General features: G+C 45.2%; 1 protein-coding gene across 1 annotated transcript; it reads right to left on the bottom strand.

Moving 5' to 3' along the window:
• Positions 1–8: 8 nt before the first annotated feature.
• On the bottom strand, positions 9–20,866 carry LOC306923908 (sialic acid-binding Ig-like lectin 12; the record flags this gene model as incomplete). The annotated part of the gene is made up of 4 exons (XM_079502254.1): positions 20,689–20,866; positions 20,202–20,456; positions 18,806–19,102; positions 9–172 (listed from the first exon to the last, which is right to left on the bottom strand). The coding sequence occupies exons 1-4, from the start codon at positions 20,819–20,821 to the stop codon at positions 9–11; spliced, it is 849 nt and encodes a 282-aa protein (XP_079358380.1). The 5' UTR covers positions 20,822–20,866.
• Positions 20,867–27,950: the final 7,084 nt, after the last annotated feature.

Here is a 27,950-nt window from a genome sequence, read left to right as displayed (position 1 = left end):
TCTTCCACCTATCCGCCCTCGGGGACAGTGGGTCTGGTCTGCATGCCATGTGCAGGGAGGAACTGGAGCACACCTGTGTCACGTTTCCCATGATCCTTGGGTTCGTGAGATGGCAGGACGTCTCTGTCAATGTGCCTTAAAAGTTCAGCTGTGTAGAAGGGGAATGGGGACGCTGTGTAAAAAGGGAAGGGGACGATCATGAAGGTTTAGGTTTTAGGTTTTATTTATTCGCATATAAAAAAGGTTAAAAACAGGAAAAAATAAATTCATGCATTAATATTGTGCAGGAGAAGTTAGTCAAAAGGCTTATCGAGAACTTCCCCTAATTTGAAGAATCAGACATTAAATATGAACAAAACAATACCAGTAATACATTCAAATAGATGCTTAAATACAAAATTACATGCAGTACATACAGTATATGCATACGTTATATATATACAACCCATCTGCAGATCTACTCACACATGTAGCCAACTGCAAATTAAACTACTACGTTTTGGATAAGAGTATTTGTTTGTAGTTTGCTTTAAAGACTAGCAGAAGGGGAATTATTACTTGCTAAACTTATGTATCTACTGTATTAAAGTGTCCCTGTGGTTTTGTTGGGGAAACAAAAAGAGAGCTCAAGACCAGAATCCGTGGGCATAAAAGTAACATCAGAAATCATGGTGAAAGATCCCCAGTAGCTTTTGGCACTTTGATGCCACAGGGCATGAGGTCTGTAGGTTGAGATTTAAGGGTATTGGATTGGTGGGTTACACACCGGCATTCCAAAGCCTGCTACAGTTGGGTGCCACCGATATTGTCCCTTATCATTTGACCCATTTAGGACTGACCTCAAAATTTAAAAAAATCCTTCTAAATCCTCCAGTTTTCTGAAATAAATATTTTCACGATTTTTCAAAAATAGCAGACCTACAAGCTCGTAGCGCGCCACTCGGTGGCGCGCTATGAGCTTGTAGATCTGCTATTTTTCAATAGCTAAATTATAACAATGTTTAAAATACCAAAAGGGGTTCCCGCCCAAAATGGGTTAACTGTCCTTTTGCGCAGATCACGCAAACCTCAGCAAAAAGAAAAGGACAATATCGATGGCCTCCAACTGTAGGTTGAGATTTAAGGGTATTGGATTGGTGGATTACACACCGGCATTCCAAAGCCTGCTATATTCTGATGCATCGCCATTTCGACTCGCCACATGACTAACCCTGTCCCCAACTCTAACCGCACGCAAAGCCACATAGACGGAATGGCGGTGCTTCGGAATGCCACTCTATCCCTGAATTGGTGAATCCTTTAACTCATCCATCGCCAAGGACTTATTTAACTTCTTTTTCATGATGTCCTGGAGCGCCAAGGACGTGTTTTTCGTGTTTTATAACATGGTAAAAAAAAAAAAAAAAAAAAAAGGGTTAACCCTTTTTTTAGACTTTTTTTTGAAAAAAATAAAAATATATAAAATAAAATAAAAGATATATGGTGGCGGTCAGGGCCTTTTGGCGCCCCCTAGTGGCGATGGATGAGTTAAAAAGAGGAGGTGATGTAGACCGTTTACTCTTACAGAGAGAATCTTATTGGATCCACACGTTGAAGACTGAATGTCCAGAAGGACTTAATGAAGAGTTAATGTAATATTGCTTTTTATAGTAGCCTATAATTGACTGTACTCTTGTGGGTTTTGTTATTTGAGAGGTGATATATTTTTTTAAATTGTGTTTTTCCCTACTTAAAGGGAAACTTCACCCTTTTTGCAAAAAATATATATGTTAATGACGTTTAGAAGATTTAGAACACTTTCCTGGGGTTTTTTATGTGTGTAATATGTGGTTTTAGATATTTTAGATTTTAGCAGTGAGCCCAGTGTCTCTGATGTCATCGACACTGGGCTCACTTCCTTCCTGGACTACAATTCCCAAAATGCTTTGGTGCATTGATCCTCCTTGTGGATATAGGGCTGTCTTACAGTGTAAGCACAACTAAGATTCCATGCGCGGACAAAATAAGCTGTCTGCCGGCGTCTCTTGCGGGTTTTTAGACAGCTGGTGGATGGAAATGAAGCTCCACCCACACGGCAGATTGCCACGTCGGCCAGATTCCCGGAAATGCTTGCGTGGGTGGAGCTTCATTTAGTGTTACTGAGACAACATGTTGTCCAGGAAGTAAGTGAGCCCAGTGTCCATGACATCAGAGACACTGGGCTCACTGCAAAAATCTAAAATATCTATACAAAAAAAACATATTACACACACAAAGACCCCCAGCAAAGGGTTCTAAATCTTCTAAACGTCATTAACATATATTCTTCTTTAATGTTTAGACTTTGTATTGTTGTAAAAGCATGTTTTCACTTGTATATTGTGTATTGTAATGTGATTGACAATTACTGCAAAAAAAGCAATATAGGTCACATTAGGCAGGGCAAACACTGATGAAGGCCTGTGTAGCCAAAACGCATCCGTTTGTCATGACTGCTGCTGCAGTATAAGTGAGAAAATGTAATAAATTCACTTTGCGAGTGCATACTGTTTCTATAGACCGCTCATGCAGGGGCCCGTCTCTGAGTTATCAGGGTAATGGACAGCCATGCTCTTTGAGCCCCCTCTAAGGCAGCTTGTGGAGTTAAGCAGGAAGATTGTGATGATAATTAGATGGCGCACCTAGCGGGATACCGTGTTCGCTCACAAACGCCCACCGCCACTATTCCTATACCGTCGGAGTGATTGGAAATGCATCTGAATGAGGGGCTTGGGGTGCCTGCACTTCAATGGCTCCTCCCCGGGCCCCGAGCATGATATTTGCTGTAGATCGTTGCACAATGTTTTGGAGGAGTTGAAGGGTGTTGTTGGAGGTGCTGTTTGTATGGAGTGAAAAGCAGGAGAGGAGGGCCTGCCAGGGGGTTCCATTCTTTTCATTTACTGGGACAAGGAATTCCATGTAAGCAGAATGAAAAGCATTCACTCATATAAATGCAATCCAATCCCCTTATACTTTCCCCTGACAAAGATGAATGGTCGACTATAGAGGACTTTTTAATCAAGCCTTTGAAATACAGAGTGCATCGCATTGCGGTGCCAACAGAGCACTCCTGAATATTAACATCAGTTTGTTACTGGAACTTGTGAAAGAAAAGAAATGACATCACTTTGTTTCGGGGGGTGAGGCGAGGACATTCGGAGAGGATTCTCTTACACGCCCAACAAGTTTTTTCCCCTCCATCACGTCACCGTGGCACATCCAACTCTTTTCATTCCGACTGAATGACACACAAAACAAAGGTATACTCTCATCACCCCATCCTCATCCCATAGCAACTCCTGAGTGTCTGAGTTCATTTGAATCAGAATGGAACCTGAACCCCCAACGGAACCTGGTGCAGACAGTGCTCCTGCGACCGCGGCATCTGGACAGCAGGATGGGGAGGACCGATGGAGGCGAGAGCATGAGTGCCGTTGGAGGCCGCGGCGACTGAGAGACCCTTTCGTGCCTCTCTCTCTCGCGCTTTCCTTTCTTCTGCCATGCGGACCAGGCGACCGCGGCCCGCATGGGGGCCGTCCCCCCTCTGACATCAGCAGGGCCCCCGCAGCCCTGGGAAGTTGAGCATGTGAGCTTCCCCAGGTCATTAGGGAGAGGCTTGAAAAGACTGTCACCAGGAAGGAGATAAGCCGCGAGGGGCGCAGTAATAAGGCCCCGAATAATAGCCCTTCTGTGGAGAGCCACCGAGGACACAGACCCAGGGATTAAAGGGAGCCTGAAAAGGAGAAAGTCAATGGACCTCCACAAAAATATGAACCGGAGTGCCAGTTGAATGGCGGGTTAGACTTATCAGCATTCTGCTGGGGGCTTCTTACCCCTGGGCCGTCAAGCTCAAGGAGCAGGGAGTGGGGGCGGTTCTCTCAGGGTGAGACGGACTCGTTTTTTAAAAACTGTTTTTTTTTTGCTGCGCTGGCATATAGTGATGTGATGCCACATGGGACCCGAATTCACATGCCCCCCTGCAACCCTGCGTGAATGAATGAACTGAAGTCATGTTTGACATGTCCAAGTAAACCAGACATTATGTCTTTTAGCTATTAGCAGATTTTTCCACTTTACTTCTCTTTCTCAGGCAAAGTGATCGGTATGCATGCTGTCAAGGGCGTGAGTGCGTGCGTGCAAGAGAGAGAGAGAGAGAGAGAGAGCTCACCTGCCTGCATGCATTGGTGCATATATGTACGCACGCGTACGCGTCCATGTGTGAGTGTGTACACATGTCTGCGTGTGCTCAGTCTAAATGTTGGCGCTGCGTGTGGACATTAGGCATTGTTCCTTCCTGTTGGTCAGTGTGCTGATATGATGTGGGTCACCCTCTCCTGCACCCTCTGGTCTGTCCACATCCAGGACCAGGGCAAAGAGGAGTGCTGATATGATGTGGGTCACCCTCTCCTGCACCCTTGGGTCTGTCCACATCCAGGACCTCTCCTGCACCCTTGGGTCTGTCCACATCCAGGACCAGGGCAAAGAGGAGTGCTGATATGATGTGGGTCACCCTCTCCTGCACCCTTGGGTCTGTCCACATCCAGGACCAGGGTCACCCTCTCCTGCACCCTTGGGTCTGTCCACATCCAGGACCAGGGCAAAGAGGAGCCTTTTCTTCCAGCCACAAACATTCATTGGCGCTTATCCCTCAGTGCTTTGATTAAAGCTGATACTGCGTGCTCTCAACATGAACTTCACCTGTATATTTGTCTTGGCCCATGCAGTGGTCATGTACAGTATAGCACTGTTGATATACACGGCTCTGATTCCCAAACACTGGGGCGGGACCCTAACTCCATTTTTTTTAGCTTTTGGATTTCTTTTGCTTTCTTTTCATAATTCAATGCTACTGAACACCCTTTACGTCTGTGTGTTGGTTAAAGGAAAACAAAAACCAAAAAACAAAAAAGGTGGTTTCTTCCAGACAGCAGAGATATACTGCTTTTCTTATTTTTTGTTCCATTTCCAACATTTTGATAAATAAATAAAACCATCTATTTAGAGATATTATGCTTTTGGGCTTCAGGCCCAGAGGGAAATAATAGAGAATCTAGTACATGCAGAGGCCTGGGCAGGCTGGGGGATGACGGCCAACTAATTGTAAGTCGGGATTTGATCAACCCCGGCTGGGTCGCCTGAGTGAGTGGTATGATGTTGGTAGACCGAAACCCTGTTGACCTCAGGATACATCACTGAGGATACGTCCCAGGTGCATCCATGTGATGTATTTAGTTATAGTTATTCTATTTATAGTGACTCATAGGAATAGACGTGTGACAACCGGGTATAGTCTGGTGACCACCGGAGAGACGGGTGACAGCCGGAATGTAGACGGCACCCGGGTGAGCAGTATGGGTTAGCACCCCAGCCTGTGTCCTCCGTGAGGAGGAAGCCCGAAAAACCCTCGGTGAGGCCTTTAGAAGGGCCATTATAATCCACCACTTCTGAATGAAGTGCCTGGTGCTGGGAGTCTGGTGCAACGCATAGGTCATGGGCCTGGTGAGGGCAGGAGTGGACCTGGTGAGACCTAGGAGGGGCCCGGACAGGAGTCAACCACAGAGCCTAGTCCTTCCATGTGTCAGAATCTGGTTCCCCCAGTGCCGGTAGAGTAGTTCCGGAGCAACGGATTGTGTGGCCTTGCTCATTCCCTGAGGTAGCTACAGGGACGTAAGTCGGGATTTGATCAACCCCGGCTGGGTTGCCTGAGTGAGGGGTATGATGTTGGTAGACCCGAAACCCCGTTGACCTCAGGATACATCACTGAGGATTGCATCCATGCAATGTATATTCTTAGTTATAATGGGTGTAAGCCTTACACTGTAAGGGGTTAATAAACATGAAAGGTTACTGGTGTGTATTTTAAATAAAGATTGTGATATCCATCAAAGGTTTTGTATTCAGCATTAGAAAGTTTGGCGGATGGACAGATGGATGGACGGATGGATGGACGGATGGATGGACGGATGGACGGACGGACGGACGGACGGACGACAGACAGATTATTTTATGCTATAGCTGATTGGTAGCAACAAAAAATCTTTCTGTAAGACTCAATTTCGACCCATGTTGAAGCGGTTCCAAGCTATGCATGATGCAGAGCGTTTGGCCTATAGTCAGCCCCTGAACAGGACCACCATTGTTACAGCTGGAGAGCGTATAGTCGAAATCCATACTCTTACCTCGTCTCCTTATAAGCTGAAAATCATTTTCCTAAACTCTTTTGTTCTCGGCACAGAACGGATCATGAGAGTTGTGAGTGACAGTCTGGACTGGACGGCTTCACCCTGTGTCGCGCTGACACAGGATATGAGAGACCATCTGGCTCCGTGTCAGCTATTGTAGGAAAATGAATTTCACCAAGGCCTCCACTCTGTCAAATACATTTAGATTCTTTTCAGGACACCCCATAAAAACAAGCTGGGATCTTGGGGGGGTGGAGTGGGTATAGGTACAACAGATAAGATAATTAGGTCAATCCCTTCAACAATACACACTCTCTGAATCAATTTCCGATCTCGCCACGTGGTGCAGCTTCCTATAATGTGAGCCACATTGTCCGATGCAGGGGGAAAGGTAATGTGAAGCAGACATGTTGAAGCTCCACTCAGGTGGGCCCGCTTCGCTTCCATCTGCTGCATGCACGGGGCCAACCAGTGTTGGTTTTTGGCAGCAATTTTTTTTCACTTAGTCACATTTTAGTCGCCTGGAATGTTTTAGTGTTAGTCTAGTTTTAGTCGACTAAATATCATACGATTTTAGTCGACTAAATCTACAATTGATTTAGTCGCCTAAAATTTATTTTGGCGGGCCTTGATGCCGTCGTAATGGCTCATTTTACACTTGCTGAAAATAACCAATCTACAAGCTCACAACGCGTCGCAGCATGACGCGTTGTGAGCATGTGACCAAGTGTAAAATGCGACCAAGTGTAAAATTACTGGATCTCTTGTCCACTAGTGACTAGTCCCTTCCTGACATTTTAGTTTTTATTTGTTCGACGAAATTGTCAATACAGTATATTTAGTCTTAGTTTTAGTCGTCATAGCTTAGTTTTTATTTAGTTTCCATTTAGTTTTCATCCGTGAAAAAAGGTAGTCGACGATAATTCTTTGTCATATATATATATATATATATTTTTTTGCATTGTGAGCTCTATTTTCACTAGTTTTACTCGACACTGGTATGATGATGGAAGGATGGAATTCTTTCAAAACTGGCAACATGTTATATCCACATGTTAAGACCACAACTAGGGGAGGTAGATTTCATTCATTCACTGATGCCATTTTTCCTTTTTCTCCTTTGTCCATAATAGTAATTTGTATTTGTTGATGACATGTAATCGGTCAATATTCTGCTATGTTGATGAATTATACGGAAACAAGTCCCCAGGACTTTTTTGTGTTATCCTTTTAGCCTAAATGTCTTACTGTACTGTTTACATTTATGACTAATAATAATAAAGTATCAATCAATCAATCAATCAATCAATAAACCAGTAAATCAATCAATCAATCAATCAATCAATCAATCAATCAATCAACCAGTAAATCAATCAATCAATCAATCAATCAAGTATGGTATTAAATGATGGGGGGAACAAAAAGTAGTGAAATACAAGCAGTGATGTGTTACATGGCAGTGATATACTCAGCCATTATTATTATTATTATTTATTATTATTCACACCTATAGCCGATTAATACTCAGCAGCATTAATCATTAATGGTGCATAATGACACCATGCAAACACAGCTTGAACCCAACAGCCAACACACGCACCGGAGCCCCTGAATCCCCTGGATCCCCCCTCCAACCCCACCCCCAAAACCATCACCCCACTCTCAAACACACAAATGAAGCCAGGGCCCTTTTCACTGCAGGCTTGCATTCAACAAGAGAACGCTATGAGCACAAGCCCCCTGAAAACTCAACCCCTCTTCTTCTCACCCCACTGTCACCTCCCACACAGCTGCCCGCCGTCCAAATTGTCCGCCCATCACTGTCAATGTCACTGTCACCACCATGCGGCCCCGTACACAGGCCCACCCCGCTGTTCACTTCTCTTCCTACGCCAAAGGGCCCAGCTCCCGGGGTCCTTATTAAACTGTTGGATTGTTCTGGACCCCGCCGTGGACTGAGCTGAGAGGCGAGAGCCAAGTCCCTGCTCTTTCTGTCTCGGCAGGAGGCTACCTCGACGCTGGCCTGCTGTAGCCTGTAGCCCCCGCGATCAGGAGGCAGCCCCACAGTGACTGCAGATCAGTCGCCAGACCTCGCCATGCTGGCCTTAAGGAACGCCCTGCGTGTTGCTTTCTCTTACCCTCACCCCCAACCCCCCCCCCCCCCCCCCCCCAGCTCAGCTTTGGCCAGCCAGAGAGAGCAACCATGAGAGACAGGCAGGTCCGTGAATAGGCTATACGAGACTGAATGGCCATTTCCTCTGGGAAGGCTGATGGGTGGTCCCACAGACTGCACGGAATGTCACCACGAACAATAATTGGTGAAAACGTCGCAGAGTTTGGGCTTCCCGGAAAGACATTTACATGGCCCTATTTCTTTTATCGTGAGAAGGGCTTTTGGGAGGCAGCTCTCGCTGTGCGGGGAAGCTGTCTTAAACCCGATACCCCCCAACCCCCCTTCCCCCGCGTTCCCCCCTCTCGCTCTCTTTCTCTCTCGTCTCTCTTTCTTCTGCGCTCTCTGCTCCCATTCTGTTTGCTCAAGAGGTGTCAAGAATAATGGTTTCCTCAACCCACAAAAGCCCCTCCACCTGAGGATTTGTATGCCACTCACATGACACTTTTTTCTAGTTACTGTAGTTGAAACCGTGTAATTTGCACATTCACCACTCTATAGAATTGTTAGCGAGCTTCCTTTGAAACGTCAACGCGGAGCTCTGCCTCTCTGCGTGTGTTTGCGCGCGCCAGTGGTGGTCCCGCCACACCGGTTCCCTTCCACACGGCTGTATGGTGTCGTGCAAAGATGCAGGTGAGCAATTCTTCCCTGGCTTTTATTGTGCAAACAGAGGCTCTATGGGGATGCAGCAGGGCCCCATGAGAGCCACAATGGACATGTCCCTGTCTGTCAACTCATTGCGACACACACACACACACACACACACGTGCGTGTTTGCATGGATGTGCTTAGACATGTGCATACGGTGCATGCACATTGCACACGCACACACACACGGACACACACACACACACACACACACACAGACACACAGACACACAGACACACACACACACGGAGCACTGACACGGGTTGGAGGTTAAGGTGCCTTTGATCAGAATCTTTCTCTGATCTTCCCCAGGTTTCCCAGCCATTTAAAGTTGTTTACACAACGTACAACTCTAACAAGCGGATCGAGGGCCAAAACCTGCAGTGTGCGCGCACGCACGCACACACACACACACACACACACACACACACACACACACACACACACACACACACACACACACACACACACACACACACACACACATATACACACACACACATACACACTCACACTCACACACAATTCAAATTAGGAGAGATAGGCCCGTTTCTTTCTCTCTTCGTGTATGTGTTTACTCAGCTTGGTGTTTGTCATCATCGCCAGCACCCTGATCAGCACCTTCTTCTTCCTCTGTCATTTCTTTAACCACATGAACCATAGCGCCATTAGCGCCCCTTTTCTAGAAAATAGCCGATCTACAAGCTCACACAACACCACTAGCCCATGGTGCAGGAGGCCTTCATCTGCCTTTGCACTGCATATTGCCCCAGGCAGGCAGATTAGTATCACAACGCCAGGCTACAACAGGCTACTTATTTTCAGCGAGGAGATTTGGCTTTAGTGGTTCTGGTTCTCAAATCTCAACCTTATTATAGGCCGGCAGGCTCACACTAGTGGGCCCTGAGGGTATTGCAAGTGGGCCCCAAATAATTGACAAAACACTAAAGTTAAGTTGAAGTCTACTGTGATCCATTGATCGACTGAATGATCAGGAAAATGGGTGTGCATATACGTTGGTTAGACATGCTAACCGTCTGTTAGACATGCTAACAGTCATGCTAACGGGCGGCGGTGGCTCAGGGGTAGAGTGGCCAGATGGTAACCGCAAGGTTGCCAGTTCGAACCCGGGCTCCCCCAGAGTTAGTGTCGAAGTGTCCTTGAGCAAGACACTGAACCCCTAATTGCTCCTAATGTGCTGGTTGGTGCCTTGCATGGTTTCTGCCGCCATCGGTGTATGAATGTGTGTGTGAATGGGTGAATGTAATGCACAATCTATCTAAAGCGCCTTGGATAAAGGCGCTATATAAATGCACCATTTACCAACAGTCCGACAGGCATTAGTCCGACAATGTCTTCGTCCCCGGTTACAACAAACCCGTGGATGTTAAAACTAACTCAGGCAGGTTAAAAGTAACCCGTGGCTCCTGACGTGTGGCAGGTTAAAACCAACCCGTGGTGATTAAAACTAACTCAGGCAGGTTAAAACTAACCTGTGGCTTCCTGTGAGTGTCGGACTAATGACTGTAGGACTGTTAGTACGTCCGACCAAACACATGCACCCCTGAAAATGCATGCGGCCCACCCACCATCTGACCACTTAACATGGCAGCCGTGTTACGATGGGTGGGCTCAAGATCTTCAAGTGGGCCTGATCCAGAAAAGGTTGAGAACCAACTGGTGTAATAGAGCAGGGTAAAACAAGCACAGGCTTTAAGTGGTTAAAATGTTGCTATACCTTTACGCACGTTCCATATGTTTTATAGCGCGGGCGCATTCATTCTGCCAAGGCACTCCTCTTCTTTATACCATAACCTCCACTTTTGTTCCACTTTGCCTGCATTGACCTCTTTTATCTGGCGGTATACGGCGTCCAAGATGGACGCCAGCTGCACAAGCGACGGCGATGAGAGACGATCCATCACATGGTCATAAAAACACACAATAGAGATTCAACAAGGTTTTATGAGCTGCAGCGTTCTGAGTGGGGGGGGGGGGGGGGAGAGGGGGAGAGGGGGGGAGAGAGGGAGAGAGGGAGAGAGAGAGAGAGAGAGAGAGAGAGAGATGCGCAGTGATGCTCACCACTGGCACTCGGCCAACATGGACGAGATGCATGGGGAGAAGCACAGGTTATACACACTATACAAGTGTGTGTGCGCGCGTGCAGGCGCTTGGGCGGTGTTGGAAAAAGTACTCACATTTTTTACTTCAGTAAAAGTATCGATACCACTGTAGAAATACTCGGATTTTACGAAATGTACTTGAGTATAACAAAAAAACATCGCATGGATGCACCTGGGATGTATCCTCAGTGATGTATCCCAAGGTCATCAGGGTTTCGGGTCTCTCGAACATCATACCCCTCACTCAGGCGACCCAGCTGGGGTGATCAAGTCCCAGTAAGTAAGACTACTAACCCTAACCCTAACGACGCACGACGCAACGCATATCGGACCAATGCGCTGCCGCGGAAGCGAGCGGCAGTCGTGTGTCATAATCCCCCCAGTTTCCCCGGCAGATGCCGCCCTTTCTCCCGGCAGTGCCGCGGCTGTTAACCGGCAGTTACGGCGTGGAGCGGTGTCCACGAGATGGAGCGGCAGTGGAGAGACATAATCCCCCGGCAGATGCCGCCCCTCCCCTCGCCAGCGCTGCGGCTGTTACCGGCAGTTTGCCGGCAGTGCCGAACGGACCGACTGTGTAGCGTAACGGAGCTGTCATAATCCATCCACCTACTCCGGCAGCTGCCGGCCCTCCCCCCGGCAGCGGAGGGGGGAGGGATTGTTTTCAAAAACAAGAGATCTACTGTACAAGCTCAGAATGCATGAGCTATATGTGTTATTTTAACTTTTTAAAACCATTAAGATTGCGTTTAAGTAGATTTTTAATGGCATGGGTGCTTATACATCTGTTATTTTAACAAATTCTGAAACTTTTAAGATGGGGTTTAAGTGGGTTATTTTTATTATTAAGTCTTAAATCTTCAACTTCAACTGTAAATATTTGCCATGGGAGACTTGAGGTCTTTCTTTGTATCGCAATTGTACAGGTTCTTTTTGAAGTTTTCTTTTTGCGAGATAGTGCCTCGGAACAATAATGATAAGATCAGATTTGACGATGTGTGTGTGTGCCAAAGGTAAATCACATACATCTGTATCACATACACACACATGCACACGCACGCGCGCGCGCTCACACGCTACGCGCACGCACGCACGCACGCACGCACGCGCACACACACACACACACACACACACACACACACACACACACACACACACACACACACACACAGATAATGTAATCAAATAGAACACAGAGACTGGCTGTCTGCATGCACGCCTGATTTATATGTCGTCGGTCGCACGGTGTGTGTCTGACCTACGTATAAGCTCACATCACGTCACACCCTTACAATCTGGTTCCATTTGTATACACTCTCAGAGTTACAGATGTGTAAGGGTCAATCTGGTTCCATTTGTATACACTCAGAGTTACAGATTTGTAAGAGTCAATCTGGTTCCATTTGTATACACTCAGAGTTACAGATTTGTAAGAGTCAATCTGGTTCCATTTGTATACACTCAGAGTTACAGGTTTGTAAGAGTCAATCTGGTTCCATCTATTATACATTTGAAAACATGTGCCCAAGCGCACGCACAGGAACACAAGGCACCAGCTACTACGTCACTGACACGCTGCAACACGCTGCAACACACACTGCAACAACACACTAACACGTCACACACTTACCCTCCGCGTCGTTGGTTCCCTATCTCCTCATGTCGCGCCGCACGGCCACACTCGACACCAGCCGCGTAAAAATTGTCATCGCACTGCCACTAAAGCCGGCTCCCGTCCACACTCGCAAACAATATCAATATCAATCATAAACACAAACACGCCACAAGCACCGACACCCCCGCCTAATTTGTTGCCACGTCTATGAAAACAAGCACAGAAAAAATGCCATTCAACACGCTACTTACACACACTACCACTCGCTTACAATACGCGGACCTGGCAACACTACATTCCCTCTCCCATTGGCTCACAGCCCACCACGTCACCCACACAGGGAGGGAGACGATTGCGTGATGCTTCTATGTACAGGATTCTATAGGTCACCACTTTTGGTGTGACACACACACGGCTTCTGTTTACTAGAAGAAGAAGAACTACACAGCGCACACTCTGATTCTAACTTGGACACTTACCATAATGCTAACACGACCGCGTCGACACCTGGCGTGGTACAAGCGGGACAAACCCAGGCGCATATATGGATACCAACAACAACACTACACGCACACGCGCGCGCTGCAACAACAAACAGCTACGTACAGTGTGTGTGTGCGTGCGTGCGTGCGTGCGCGGGGGGGGGGGATTTGGATCGCCTCGCGATGCCGCGACAATGGCACTACACTACACAGGGCTCGCCAGTGCCACTACGTACTCGCATTTGCGACTTACAATATCACCGTGCGAATTGTAACATTCACTTTGTAGCACCGCTGCGACTACACAATCCAAACTACTTTAGAGCTACACGTTGCGCCGTTTACATCCACAACAATGTGTCACTCTCTCGGTTCTGCACCGCTGCTGGAGAAGTATAGCACTGTCGAAGGCAGCGCAACTACTCCCCCCCCCCCCCCCCCCCCCCCACACACACACACACACCCCAGAGAGGGAGGAGAGAGAAGAGAGCGAGAGAGAGACAGAGCACACACGTCTTCACGTAGGAACACAGAGACAAAGACAGCGCTTTCCAGTCCTCACCTTTTCTCTCACATTGTTTTCTTAGCTTTGTGACTGACCAATGAGAAGCAGATTGTATTGTCTGCAAAGCAACTATGTGTCTGTCACAAATAAAAGTTCTGTCCTGCAAGCCCATGTCATGTCAACACAGACAAGGCAGCTGTGCGCGCGGTGACTCCTGCAAATTACACTGACCCAATATTATTTTGTACAACCTAGCAAAGCATAACATATGATGGAGAATAGGCTGGTCTCTCTTTTTACAAGACATACGCCATTGCATACAGGTTCTCAACCTTTTTAATTTCAAGGACCCCCATAACTCTGACAGTAAAACCAAATGGACCCATAAGAGTCCCATTTGATTCCATTTGTACAGTATCAGAGTTAAAAGTTATAAAACAGTCCATTTGGTTCCATTTGTACACTCTCACAGTTACACACCTGTAGGGTCCACTTGGATCCATTTGTACACTCTCAGAGTTACAGACCTATAATGGGTCCATTTGGAACCCCCTCAAGGAACCATGAGGGTCCCTGGATCACACCTTTGAGAGCCACTGCTTTCAAAAAATACATAACTAATATAGAGCATATTTGATCAATTTAATGTTAGGCTACAGATTATTTTGACATCTGAATTTAACATAACCGCCCACGCACGACACATGCACATGCACGACGTGCACGCGCATGTCCACATCCACATGCACGCGCGCATGTGTCCTCTTTTTGCTCATTCAGAATATGGTATGCCTACACACTTAACATAATGCAAACACGCAAATTGCGCAAACGACTGCATCGACACCTGGCGTGGAACAAACGGGACCAACCGAGGCGCATATATGGATAAGAACAACAACACTACACGCGCGCGCGCGCACGCGCTGCAACACAAAACAGCTGCATAAAACGCGTGTCACTGTGGACTTCTGTATCTGTGGACTTCTGTATCGCAACGCGGGGCAACGCAACTCTGGGATGAGCGGGCCGAAGGCCCGCGAAATTCTAGTTTGTATACACTCAGAGTTACAGGTTTGTAAGGGTCCATTTGGTTCCATGATGACTTGTAATGGTCCATTTAGAGCCCCCAGGTCCAAGGAGTCCTGGTCCCTGACTCCCTGGACCCCACTTTGAGGACCACTGAATGAGGCATATATGTCCGGCAGACAGGGTGAAAAACGGTCTGTGGATTAACAGGTGTGCATGGTGCCCATTTCCTCCCCAGCCACAGGCGAGCCTTGTATGGCAAGAGGGGGAACAAAAAGCAACAAAACAGCGCAAAGTCCTGCACCTGATCTTCATTCAAAGGCTGGGGAGAATCGATTGGCTCTGCTGTAGTTCTGCGAAGGCAGTCCAATGAAAGACTTGGACTTCGTCCAGTAATGTAACACAAACGATATCATTTATCAAAATGCCGTCGAGACCCCTTTTCTACCGTGCACACAAACACATGCCACGCACCCACACACAAGGTTCGAGTTGTAAAAAAAAAATGGGGGAGACATTTTTTGGTCATTTCATCGTCTACCCAAGAGAGTTTTTTAATTGCTTGATTCAGTATTTAGATATTTGATATTCATTTTAGCTGCCCCGCCCCCTTCCTATACAAACCCATTGTAACTCCATTTTAATAACCATGATAGATTCATTGAAAACACCCATCCTTTTTTCTGTTAACTCATAGTGTCCTCCTAATACGTGAGGGGCTTTGTTTTGTTTTTTCATTTACTGTTATCATATATTTTTAATAATGTTTTGGGAAAAGAATAAGGAGCAGGAGGAGGCCCGGAGGACACTAAAAATTATTAAAAATAAATGAAAACAGTAAATGAAAAAACACGGCCCCCTCACATATTAGGAGGGTAGTATCAGTCACCATAAAAAGGATGGGTGATTTTGATGAATCTGACATGGTTAAAATTGAGTTTGAAGCTACAATGGGTTTTTATAGGAAGGGGGCGGGGCAGCTAAAATGAATATCAAATATCTAAATCAAGAATCAAGCAATTTAACAACTGTCTGTGGTGTTCACATAAGCCTGAGTAGACATGATCAAAAGTTTTTTTGAAAGTGAAATATCCCTTTAAGCCCAGATATCCGTTGTTGTACAACAAATGGCGGAAAATAGCCGATCTTCAACAGTGTGTGCTTGTAGATTGGCTGTTCTTGCTAGTTTTAAAATTAGCACGCACACGCGCACGCACGCACGCACGTGCGCACGCGCGCACGCACGCCCTCTCAGATAGGCACACAGATCGGCAGGCTTTGAACAAAGTGTGTGCCACTATGCAGTGTGAAGTGTGGAGCAGTGTTATCATCAGGGAAGCATTCTGACAACACTAATTTTAGACATTCTGCAATCTGTAGAGCCAGGTTATCTGTGGATGAAGTATCCTGGACCCCTTGGGAACGGCCTTTCCGTGTGTGTGTGGGTGTGGGTGTGGGTGTGTGTGTGTGTGTGTGTGTGTGTGTGTGTGTGTGTGTGTGTGTGTGTGTGTGTGTGTGTGTGTGTGTGCGGGTGTGTGGTGGTGGGTGGGTGTGGGTGTGTGTGTTTTGGGGGACCAGGTCTTCATTAAGGGACACTGTCGGGTACTGACAGGGTTCTCAGAGAGGCACTATTGTATGTGTGGTTTTGTGTGAGTGAATGAATGTACATGCATACGTCACAATTTGCCATGTGGGGACATTATTCATGTCCACTTATGGGAAAGGGTCATTTTGGTGGCTAAGAAAGAGTTATAGCTATATGGTTACATTAGTAAAACATTAATGTTGGGGTCAGGGTTAGAATTTAGGGTTAGGTTTGTGGCTATAGTTTAGGGTTAGTGGTTATGTTAGTTATTTTAATGACCAAACATTGCTTTTGCGTGTGTGTGTGCATGCGTGTGTGTGAGTGCGTGTCACAAAATGAAAGGCACAGCCACACTGAAAACTTTTAGGAGTCTTTAATGTTCCGCAGCTGCAGTCTACTGGGTGTTGTGTACCCAACACCCATGTCCAACAGAGTCCTAATCCTGCTATCAGGTAATTAGATAAAGTGAAGAGCCGAGGAGGGTTCCTTTGTGTTTAAGCTCAGCATAGCTGTCTGCTCTGTGGGTGTGTAAAAGGATGAGTTCTGCTTCACATGAGTCTGTACGGTTAACCACTTATACCCTATATAGCTGCTCTACAAGTCTGTACGGTTAACCACTTATACCCTATATAGCTGCTCTACAAGTCTGTACGGTTAACCACTTATACCCTATATAGCTGCTCTACAAGCTCACAACACCATGCAACACCAATGCTATTGTTGTTCATCCATTTTTGCCGAAAGTCAATTAGATTTTGCTCATTGTTCATTCAACATTTGCCTAATGTTCATCCATTTTCACAGAATGTTCAAACATTTTGGCCTAATATCCATTTAGCTAATTCTGCTTAACATTCATATTCATATTTCATTCATATTTCATCTTTTAACATCCATATTCGCCTAATGTTGGCCTATAAGGACATGCTGAGTATTGTGATGATGCTATTGTTCATGTGGTTAAAGTCATGCCTGCTGTACGGCCATTATAATTACATGCATGCACACGCGCGCACGCACGCACGCACGCACGCACGCACGCACGCACGCACGCACCCGCGCACGCACACAATGAAAACACCATTATTAAGCAGAGTCAAATATGATAAATTATGGCACAGTGCTGCCGTTTGGTTTAATGACGCTGTACGCTTCCTCAAGGTCGGCCTTGTCCAAAGTAGCATAAGTGCTGTTGACCTCAGAGAGACTCTTCTGTTTCTCTTCCTCCTCCCTGCAATTACCCAGAGAGAAAAATATACGTTGAAGAAAAAAGTCAAGCATTGCACTTGGCAAGAAAAGATATAACGCAAATGTGATGAATGCAAAAGAATAATATGAATGAATATGAAACTCAAGAAGAAAAATATCGGTATATTTCTTCAGTACGATTATTTTAGCAATGCAGTCACTTTTTTATTATATAGACCTACAGTTTAGGAGCACAGCTAGCTAATGCATTCATCTACTTTAGAACAATTGACATCTTTCACTGGATTGTTTATTTATATTTCTCTTATATTTCTGTGTGTGTGTGTGTGTGTGTGCGTGTGCGTGTGTGCGTGCGTGCGTGCGTGCGTGTCACCTTCTGCAGGTGTTGATGATGAGGTAGAGGAGGAGGGCCACATTGACGCACAGGGACACAGCAGCAATTATTATCCAGGTAGTCCTCCTGACTGACTCACCTGTGGGAATAGATAGTATGATCTACATTATAACATAATAATTCACACTATAACCAAAAATCTGTACAGTCACCTTTTTGTAGAGCCGCCCCGCATGCGAAACGGTCGAGAAATGTCAGAGTTACCGTGACCATCAGGAACGTGCCCAGGGGGCTGGCCCGGTTCCGGCGAGCCGCCCCGCGTCCGAAACGGTAATGACAGAGTTACCATGTGGGGGTCCCTGGGGGGTCCCTGGAACATCCAGACCCCCAGGAATGCGCCCAGCCATTTCCGGCAAGCCGCCTCGCGTCAAACGGTTGGTGAAAACCAACCAAGCTATTTTCGTGCTCGGACAGACCCAGGGACCCAGGGACAGACCCAGGGACACAGGGACCCATGGGACAGACCCAGGGACCCAGGGACAGACCCAGGGACCCAGGGACAGACCCAGGGACCCAGGGACAGACCCAGGGACGGACCCAGGGACAGACCCAGGGACACAGAGGGCAGACTTTATTAACGCCAACATGCGTTTAGATCAAACAAGTCTTCATCAGGGCAAGTATATGAGTATATATAGTTTGTCGGACGTTTACATTTTGAGCTTGATTTATACTTTGTTGCGTGTCGTTAATAGCCAATCTACAAGCTTACATCGCATCCACAGTACGTTGTGAGCTCACCTGCAATTTTCGCCATGCAACAACTTATACGACAAATTGCAGTCTGAATTTCAGGCATACTGTAATACTACGACTTCATCTACCACACTTTGACTATAATACTCACAGGTCGGGGTCATCGTTGCCACTGTGCCGTTCTGCAGAGGTAGCTCAATGTTGACCTGGCCCAACTCGTTTCTGCTGACACACGTGACGCTGGTTTTCAGGTACTTTCCGGTGACGGCGATGGTGATGGTGCTGTTGACCGTTCGGCCGCTCCCTGAGCCAGTGAGGGTGTAGGCTGTGACGAAGGAGTCCAGGGGCCAGGTGATGGCCGGCAGTGGAATCCCCTGGCTGATGCACACACACCACAGCAGCTCTCCAGACATCACGCACCGGGAGGCATTCAGGAATCGGGGACGAGCTAAAGAAAGGAAGACAAAGAAAGAAACCAATATATATGTCTAGTTAAAAGAATAAAAATGAATCTCTACTGTTGAAAATAAGTAAAATAAGTAAAGTCCTACTATTTATGTCACATACATTGCTGTATATGGGAGATTTGTTCTCCACATTTGACCCATCTCTTGGAGCGGTGAACCACAGACGTGTCGCGCTCAGGAATCATTTGTAGTTGATCTAACCCCCCAATCCAACCCTTGATGCTGAGTGTCAAGCAGGGAGGCATTGCATTGGGTCCCATTTTTACAGTCTTTGGTATGACCCGGCCAGCCCGAGGATCAAATTCTATACCTCCCAGTTTCAGGGCGGACACTCTAACCACAAGGCCTCTGAGCTGGTATTAAAGGACCACTTCACCACTTTTCAACCTATCTTCATATAATAGGTCCTCACTAATAATCATGAAAAAATGGCGCAATGTTGTCTCATAGGAGGGCTGTGGGCAGTTCAGAAACCGTCCTAATCGATGGGGAATACAAGCCAAAAGAAACTGCAGGCTTTCTAGTCCTGAAAAGTTGCAATGCGAAAATGGAAGCCATCGTTCTCACGATAATGAAAATCTGAACATTTTTGTAAAAAAGTCTTGTTTAAAAAAAAATCTGCCTAATGATGATGTCACTGGAGGACGGTTTCTAAACTGCCCACAGCCCTCCTATGAGACACAGACTGAGTAGAAAACATTGTGCCATTGTATCATGATTATTAGTGAGGACCTATTATATGAAGATAGGTTGAAAAGTGGTGAAGTGGTCCTTTAAGGAACAGATTGATCCTTGCCCTTGCAAAGTCACTGGTGGGTTTTCTCCACCAGTGACATCATCGATAGGCTACTAAGTGCATCACCTGAGACAAAATGGCTGCCCATAGCCATTTATCTTACACTGATCATGACCAATGTCATGCAAAACTAACATATCTACAAGTTGATCAGTCGATGGCTACTCAAATGGTTATGTTTAGCACTTAGGGGTAAGGGAGAAAGTATCTTTCTCAGGGACAATGGGGGGGGGGGGGGGGGGGACTTCTGATTTGACTAAAGTAGGTACCACTAGGATACTTACATCTCACTGTTAGAGTGACAGTTGTTTCTGTGATGTTTGTTTCTGCCGCACAGGTAATGTTGGTGTTGTGGTCCTCTGCAGCTGGAGTGAAGCTCAAGACATTTTGACCAATATTACTGTCACGTAAATGTTCAGGAACATTTCGCCATTTAACCCTTGGTTTTTTACCAGCGCAACCGGGAGTGGCAGAACAAGTCAGCCGAGCCTGAGTCCCTTCGGTTAGGACGGGAACCTCAATTCTGGGCTTTTGGAGACCTATAAATAAATAAAAACAAATCACAAGTTTGTCATTGTGTTATGTCATCTGTTTTGGGTCACTTTGCACCTGATTTCTACACACACACTTACAAATGACTTCCCTATAACACAGTTATTTTGCAATCACAGTTCACAGTATGTCCACATAAAATTGTGTATTATAGTTTCCAAATCTAAGCCCCAAGTAGTCGCTCCAGGTTGAAAGTGGTTAAAAGAGATTTTCACCTACCGGATACGGAAACGTGAACCCTCTTAGGGAAGATGATTCTCTGATTGTCTCCCCACTCTAGTTTGAACCCATACTGGTACTGGCCTTGTGGTAGGCCGGCCTGGGTGAAGACCCCTTGCGTCTCAGTTTCCATATTGAGGAGGATTTCTTCACGTACAATGTTGCGTTGGTCTCCTTCGAACCAGATCCCCTTATACGGGGTATTGGCGTTGTTTTTTGGATAGGTGAGGCGAAAATAAATGTCCATGTAACACCCAGCGGCCACGTTCATCTGTTCCTCAACACTGAACGAAAATCCTTGGCTGCCAGGGCTGAAATAACCTAAAATACATAAAAGACAAAGTACTATGAACATATTGTTTTTGTCTATATGGATTAGCTGCCAGCTTAACGTCAGCTAGTATAGGCCTACATTAATCAATAATCACAATATAAAACATTTCATTGTCAGTGTATCACAAAAATCAAGTAGGACTTGCAAAATAAACCAATTTAATTAGTGTCAGTGCACTAATTCTGTACAAACTAATGCTATAAATATGTGAACATTAGGTTTCATAGGGCACACAGTAAAGTCCAGAGTGTTCATTAAACGACAACTTTGTTTTTTTCAACCAAGGTTCATGTTTTAGGTTGTTATTAAAGAAAGTAAAAGATGAGTGTTAATTTATTTTCATTTGCTGCTTTCTTTCGTTTGAGATATTTTAGCGATTTTTGACATGGGGCGGGGGCAATGGAACAAGTGGATAAATATGTATTTTTTTATTTCATGGAGATTTATCTGGCCACAAAAGATCACAGGATCTATTGAATGTGAAGAGAGAGGTACTATAGGGCCGGTATAGCGTGGCATTGAACCTAACCTAACCCTAACCTCACAGGAAGCCACAGATTTGTATTTTGTAACACGCAGCACGGGTGATTTGTAACCATAGACATATAAACGTAGCCTCTGGAGCGTATGTGCTCAAGGGAGGGCAAAACTTTCCCGAGATTCCTTGCGAAGCCCCGCAGAAGCATGAGCGTGCGTCATAGAGTGCATGTTCAGGTCTATAAGTCCCGGAAAAGATGCGCCGTGATTGGCCAGTAATCACTTGAGCGGCAGCGTGACGTAACGTGCCTTCCACACTTCCGGCGTACTTCCTCTCCCAGTGTAAATTCTTCCGCCCCTCCTTCAACACACATGGCTCCAATGAACTGTAGCGGCCAATGAGGCATCTACATTTTTTATATCTATGTTTGTAACCACAGGTCTGATTAACAGGAGGTCTGACATGCATGCAATCGTCAGTTTGTCACATCAGACTCCTCTTTTGTGGCCAGATGTAATTTCCTGGGGTCTAGTAGACAATAGTAAATAATAATAAAGAAATCGCCGTAAAATGTCGTAAAAAAATACATATTTAGCCACTTGTTCCCCCCTGTCAAAACGAAAGAAAGCAGCACATGAAAAATATATAACACTCATCTTTTACTTTCTCTAATAACAAGAACCGTGGTTGAAAAAGTTGTCCTTCAAAAGTGTGAAAGTGTACAAAGTGTGTGTCACACCTTTAGTGCCAACACGGCATTGGTAAATGCAAGCGTTCATAAGCAAGGCCACAATAACGGAATAGATCACAGCAGCCATTTTCTGGTTATGACAGAACTGTAAAAAAGAAAGATACATAATATATTATGCACATTTTGACAACTGCTTTATGCTAGGATGTCTTTAAAAGAAATATGTTTACAGTTTATTGAAACGTAGCTTTCAAACGTAAAAATACAAGGATATACTGTTAATATCAATACAGCATAGCAGGCCTACATATTGAAATATTGAAACAACAGAATCGGTTACCTGCCCACTCGATATAATCATCTGTCATCTAGCTGTCCTTGCTGGTGGTTGATGCGGCTATATGACATTCCTGTGCTGTGTGACTTTGTAAGGTTATTGCTATCTGATCATCACAGGATGTCACATTACACCATATTCTGGCAATCTCTGTTCTTGTCTTCAGGATGCGTGCATTGTGACAACGTTTTTGTTCCCCTTCAACTTTTACTTGTGCAAGCATTGTATTGTACCAACTTCCTCGTCTTTACAACAAATGCCAAGTGCAAGGTCCCTCTAAAGAATTTTGCTTTGGCCCACAGTGCTAAAAACAACTCAAATTTGAACAATTAACCACAAGGCATGCCTATTTTCAAAATGGTTCATTTAAAATGTTCAAAAAGTGCAAAAGCAACATCTACAAATCATGTAAGTTTGTAGATCTAGATCACTATGTATACTGAATAGGAATAAGTGGTTAATGCAGGACTGCTGGAAATGCACATGTTTACTGCAGGACTCAAGTACATGTAGGCCTGCCCTACAGCAGGGGTTCTCAACGTTTTTGGCCTGGGACCCCCGGAAATTCTTTGGCCATCTCGTGTCTCCATTCAGTTGCAAAAAAAAAGGGTTTTCTTTTTTTTTTTTTTAAGTTTTGGGGACCCCCCAAAATAATTTGGTGACCCCCAAGGGGGGTCGCGACCCACAAGTTGAGAACCCCAGGCCTACAGTATAAAGCAGTGTCAACCTTTTCTGGATCAGGGCCCACATTTCAAGCATTCGCGGCCCACCCATCTGACCACATGCTATGTTACTGTAAGTATTCAGATGTGTGGGCCTATATTAAAATAACACCTGCAAGAGCTTCAACAATGTATCTCCCATTGCAGCATGAGCATTTTCAGGGCATGTTTATTTCAATTATTAAACCAACAATCAACTGTGTTCCACCTTGGATCCGAGGAACTAACGAAGTATAATTTAGTTTATGTTAATGTTATATTATTATTAAAAAGTGTTTTGCCAAATTATTATTTGGGGGAAAAATTTCACTTGCAACTACAAAAAGTGCCCCTCAGTGCACAGGTCTCCACCAGGATGATAGGAGTGTTTGTGATGTTTGGACAAAATATATATTTTTGTTATAGCGCCACCATGAGGCTCATTTGAAAAATGTTAAGTGGCATTTCACGGAAATCACACGCTGTGTTCATGATTTGAGCCATTTTGTTCTAAACGGGTCAGTCATGCAAACTTTAGATGTCAATCGTAGCCAAGTAGGATGGAATATGAAAAAGCAAACCGATCTGTGTTTATCACGACTATACCGATTTGCGTGATAAAATCTGTGCGAGTCATATAAACAAATGTGTTTGGCAAAAATCGGCCTCATGGTGGCGCTATAACAGGCAGAACTAAAAATTGCAGGGCATTTTTCCTTGGCCTATAGGGAGAGCACATACAAAGTTGTACACAGGTGGGTGCAGTTATAGGTGAAAACATGAATTGGCCTGTTATAGGGCCACCTATAAATGTTAAGTGCCATTTTGTCCTCGACCTAGTGGGAATGCGCGTTTATAATTTCACGGAAATCGCACGCTGTGTTCATGATTTGTGGCATACTGGCATTTTGTTCCAAAACGGACCAATCCTGCAAGCTTTGGAAGGCAATCTTAGCCAATCGGGAGATAATATGGGAAACGGCGCTGGAGAGGAGACACGGACGGATGGACAGACACATGGACACACGGACGGAGTGCAAAACATACTCTCTCCCCATGCAGGGCTTCGGCCTTGTGGAGACAATAAACCCCCGGCCCACAGGTTGAGAACCGGTATAGTGCAAATGGACCAGTGTCTGCTAAGTTAAGTGGTAGGAGCTCAGCTCTGTTCATTCATGGTTTCTCCCTGTCTTGAGTGTGTCTGCCATGCAGGGCGATCCTTAACTCTTTGAGAGTTTCAAGGATTTCTATATAGTTTGTAGACTTCTCTATGGCAGAATGGCGTTTTTGAATGATTTATTGAAAATTCTCTGTTGTGAATGTGTGACAACGAAAGACCTTCAGAGAAAGCTTGACTTGTCTGCTTCCAGGAAAAAAATGAACTGAGTTGATAAAATGTTTAGTTCTTGTGTTGGAAGCCATTTAAAAGAGCCTGCATTTACACTGTTTCTGTTTCTAGGACAACCAAAAAAAGTTATGCCCGGTTGAAGTTTTATTTTCTAAATAACTTTTTTTCTGCTGGGCATACATAGCCATGCAATATCTCATTTTAAAGGGTGAGTTGTCTAGTTCAATTAAAATAAAATAAAAAGTTTCTCACATGTACCACTGTAGATATTTTGCCATCTATAAATAGCATGGTCAGTCATGATCAATCTGACCTATCCAGCTAAAAGTCCCCATAGCTCTGAAATTGGAAAATCATATAAACTCAATTCTTTTTTGGGGTAAAATTAGACATTCTAACGCACATTTTGATATATACCATGTTTACATAGTCTTACCAGTACCTTGTCTATTCATGCATGTATCTCAAAAACCTGTTATGAAGAAACAGTTTTGATAAAAAACACATCCAAGGACATTGTTTTGATATGACTTGGTGCCCATGATATGTATCAAAATATAGACTTGAATGTATACTGTATTATAAAAAAGAAATTGAGTTATTACCATCTACCGTTACAGAGTAAATCACAGTTGAAACTTGCTTAGTCATATACAATAAACCTCACAATAGTGAACAAAATAGTCATGACAGGTCTAACTCATTGTAAAAGCGTCTTTTATTTTTTACGACTACTAACATAATAAAATGATAAATATTACAGAAAATAAATAGGCCTACATACAAAACAGTTACTCCTCCCCTAGCTCTGATCCATAGCTCTAAATGCGCATTTAGAGCTATGGATCAGAGCTACTCCTCCCAAATGTCCCCAAACCCAGTCCTTGACGGTGTGTGTGTGTGAGTTAACCTGACTCCGCCATATGGGGCAGCAGAGTGTACACTGTGTTCCCCCCTCCTGCTCCCATCTGGGAACTCTCAGGCAGACTTGATGCCCGGCCACAAAACGGCCTGGCCAATCAGCAGCAGCTTCTAGCAACTTCTAGCAGCAGCTTCTAGCTTCTACTAGCTGCTGCTGATTGGCCAGGCCGTTTTGTGAGCAACTTCGCTTCTAGCTGCTGCTGATTGGCCAGGCCGTTTTGTGGCCGGGCATCAAGTCTGCCTGAGAGTTCCCAGATGGGAGCAGGAGGGGGGAACCCAGTGTACTCTCTGCTGCCCCATCTGGCGGAGTCAGGTTATGTGTGAGTAGGCTAAATAAAAAAAACACCCAAAAACTGCCCCCCCTGAAATGAATGAATGAATGAATCCGGTTCAGTGTCGGAGAACGCCATCGCAGTCTTGACTCTTCATCCTCCTCCTCCTCCTCCTCATCTGATGCCAGTTCTAAATATATAAAAAGAAATAAACATTTTAGCTGTAGTCAGTGCACGCTACTATTACATGGCGTTTTACCCGGCTGCTGGCGATCAATGATTTTATTGTGCAGTGTCTTTGTGGGCCGAGTCGTGGCATGACAAATACAAATAGATGCTTGTATAAGTAGTATCACGATAAAATAATATGGCAACGTTAGAATGAAACACCAATGAGTGATCGGTGGTAATGTAGCTAGCTGCCCAGGGTATATCCAGCACCATTGCGTCGCAATCATCCAGCAACATTGGTACTGGCTATTGCCCGGGCTTGTGTCCCGGCCAATAGCCAGTACCATTTGTGCAGTGTTTGTTAGCAACTACTACTAGCCAACAGCCAGTGGAATGTGGTGACGTGATGGTGCTGGATATACGCTGGGCAGCTACATTACACGCGATCACTCATTGGTGGTGTCATTCTAACGTCGCCATATTATTTTATCGTGATACTAATTATACAAACATCTATTTGTATGCCACGATGCCACGATTCGGCCCACAAAGACACAGTACAATACATTCATTTGATCAGATGTTTTTGTTAGCTACGTCGATCACCTATAGTACCGACCCTTGTTATATATTCTCCGACTATGCATGTCACGATGACTAAACCAGTTAGATCTATCCATATATGGTTCTACCACATCTATCTGATATCAGCACTAGGTCGGCTCGGGCCAAATATAGGGATCGTCTTACTAGACATGTCATATTAGGGCATTTTCGAATACAATAAAATTATCTTTTAGCGAAGGCATCAGCCTTGGTGGTAACTCCGGTGGGGAGAAGAAAAAACATTGCACATGTGTAATCCGCGAGGGTGGATGTTGCAGCCCGGCCAACGGTCTGGGACTGGAGAATGCCACTGGACACGGATGGATCATTTTTCAGATTGTTTTTTTTGCGGCGACTGCAAACCTGGCTGAAAAACTCTTCCTCCAGTGCCCACCTCGGAGGAGTCAACCAACCCCCCTGTTCACTGGGGGCTGGGCGTCAGTTTCCAATAGGAAAGCATACACGTGTGTCACGTGACACGGGAATTCTGGGAAATGTAGTTGATATTTATGCTCAATACTATATACAGAGGTGCGGACCGAATTAATATATTGGTATTAATAAAAAAAGAGAACTACGGAAAATCACGTACAGGGCAGAAAAGACTAATGCAAAACTCCACGTGTTTTCCAGTAGTAATCTGTCTAAGGGTTAATGGCTGAGGGGACGGATTCATGCCAAGGACTGTCTAAAGAGGACGGGACGCGAAGACCGTACGGGCGACGCCATGTTGCTCCATGGTGCTCCCTGGAAGGAAAGAAACATGCGCAGTTGAGACCAAGGAAGCTGAACGCGGAAGTGTTGGCTGCATATAGCCCATTGCGCATGTTTCTTTCCTTCCATGGAACACCATGGAGCAACATGGCGTCGCCCGTACGACGCCATGTTGTCTTCGCGTCTCATCCTCTTTAGACAGTCCTTGATTCATGCTAGCCTTTCATTGTGCAGCATTATCCACTTCCCCATCATGTGACTCCGCTGTTATTTCGGGTGCAGTTCACAAATAGTTCAGCAGTTGGCTTGATTGTGGCCCACCAGGGATTCATCACACCATCCACTTATTGGCCCACCAGGGATTCATCACACCATCCACTTATTGGCCCACCAGGGATTCATCACACCATCCACTTATTGCCCTCCTTCTTCCAAACAGTTGAGTTCCGTTGTTGTTGTTGTTGTTGTATATTTCCATATACCTCATATGTCCAAAACTTTTACATTTCAGGATTCAAATTCAAAAGTAGCAAAAACAGCAGATTGACATTCATCTAATTAGAAAAGGTTCCCCTATAGAGGGTCATTATTTGTCTAGGGAAAGATAAGGAGTGCTTGTTTTGATGTATGTACTGTATATACTGTCATGTGTTTTGTTTTGTATTTTTAACTTATTAACTGTTAACTGT

The sequence above is a fragment of the Electrona antarctica genome (assembly GCF_951216825.1).
Source record: "Electrona antarctica genome assembly, chromosome: 5".
Taxonomy (NCBI): Eukaryota; Metazoa; Chordata; class Actinopteri; order Myctophiformes; family Myctophidae; genus Electrona; species Electrona antarctica.
The sequence above is the reverse complement of the archived record's forward strand: the minus strand, read 5'-3'. Positions and strand labels throughout refer to the sequence as shown.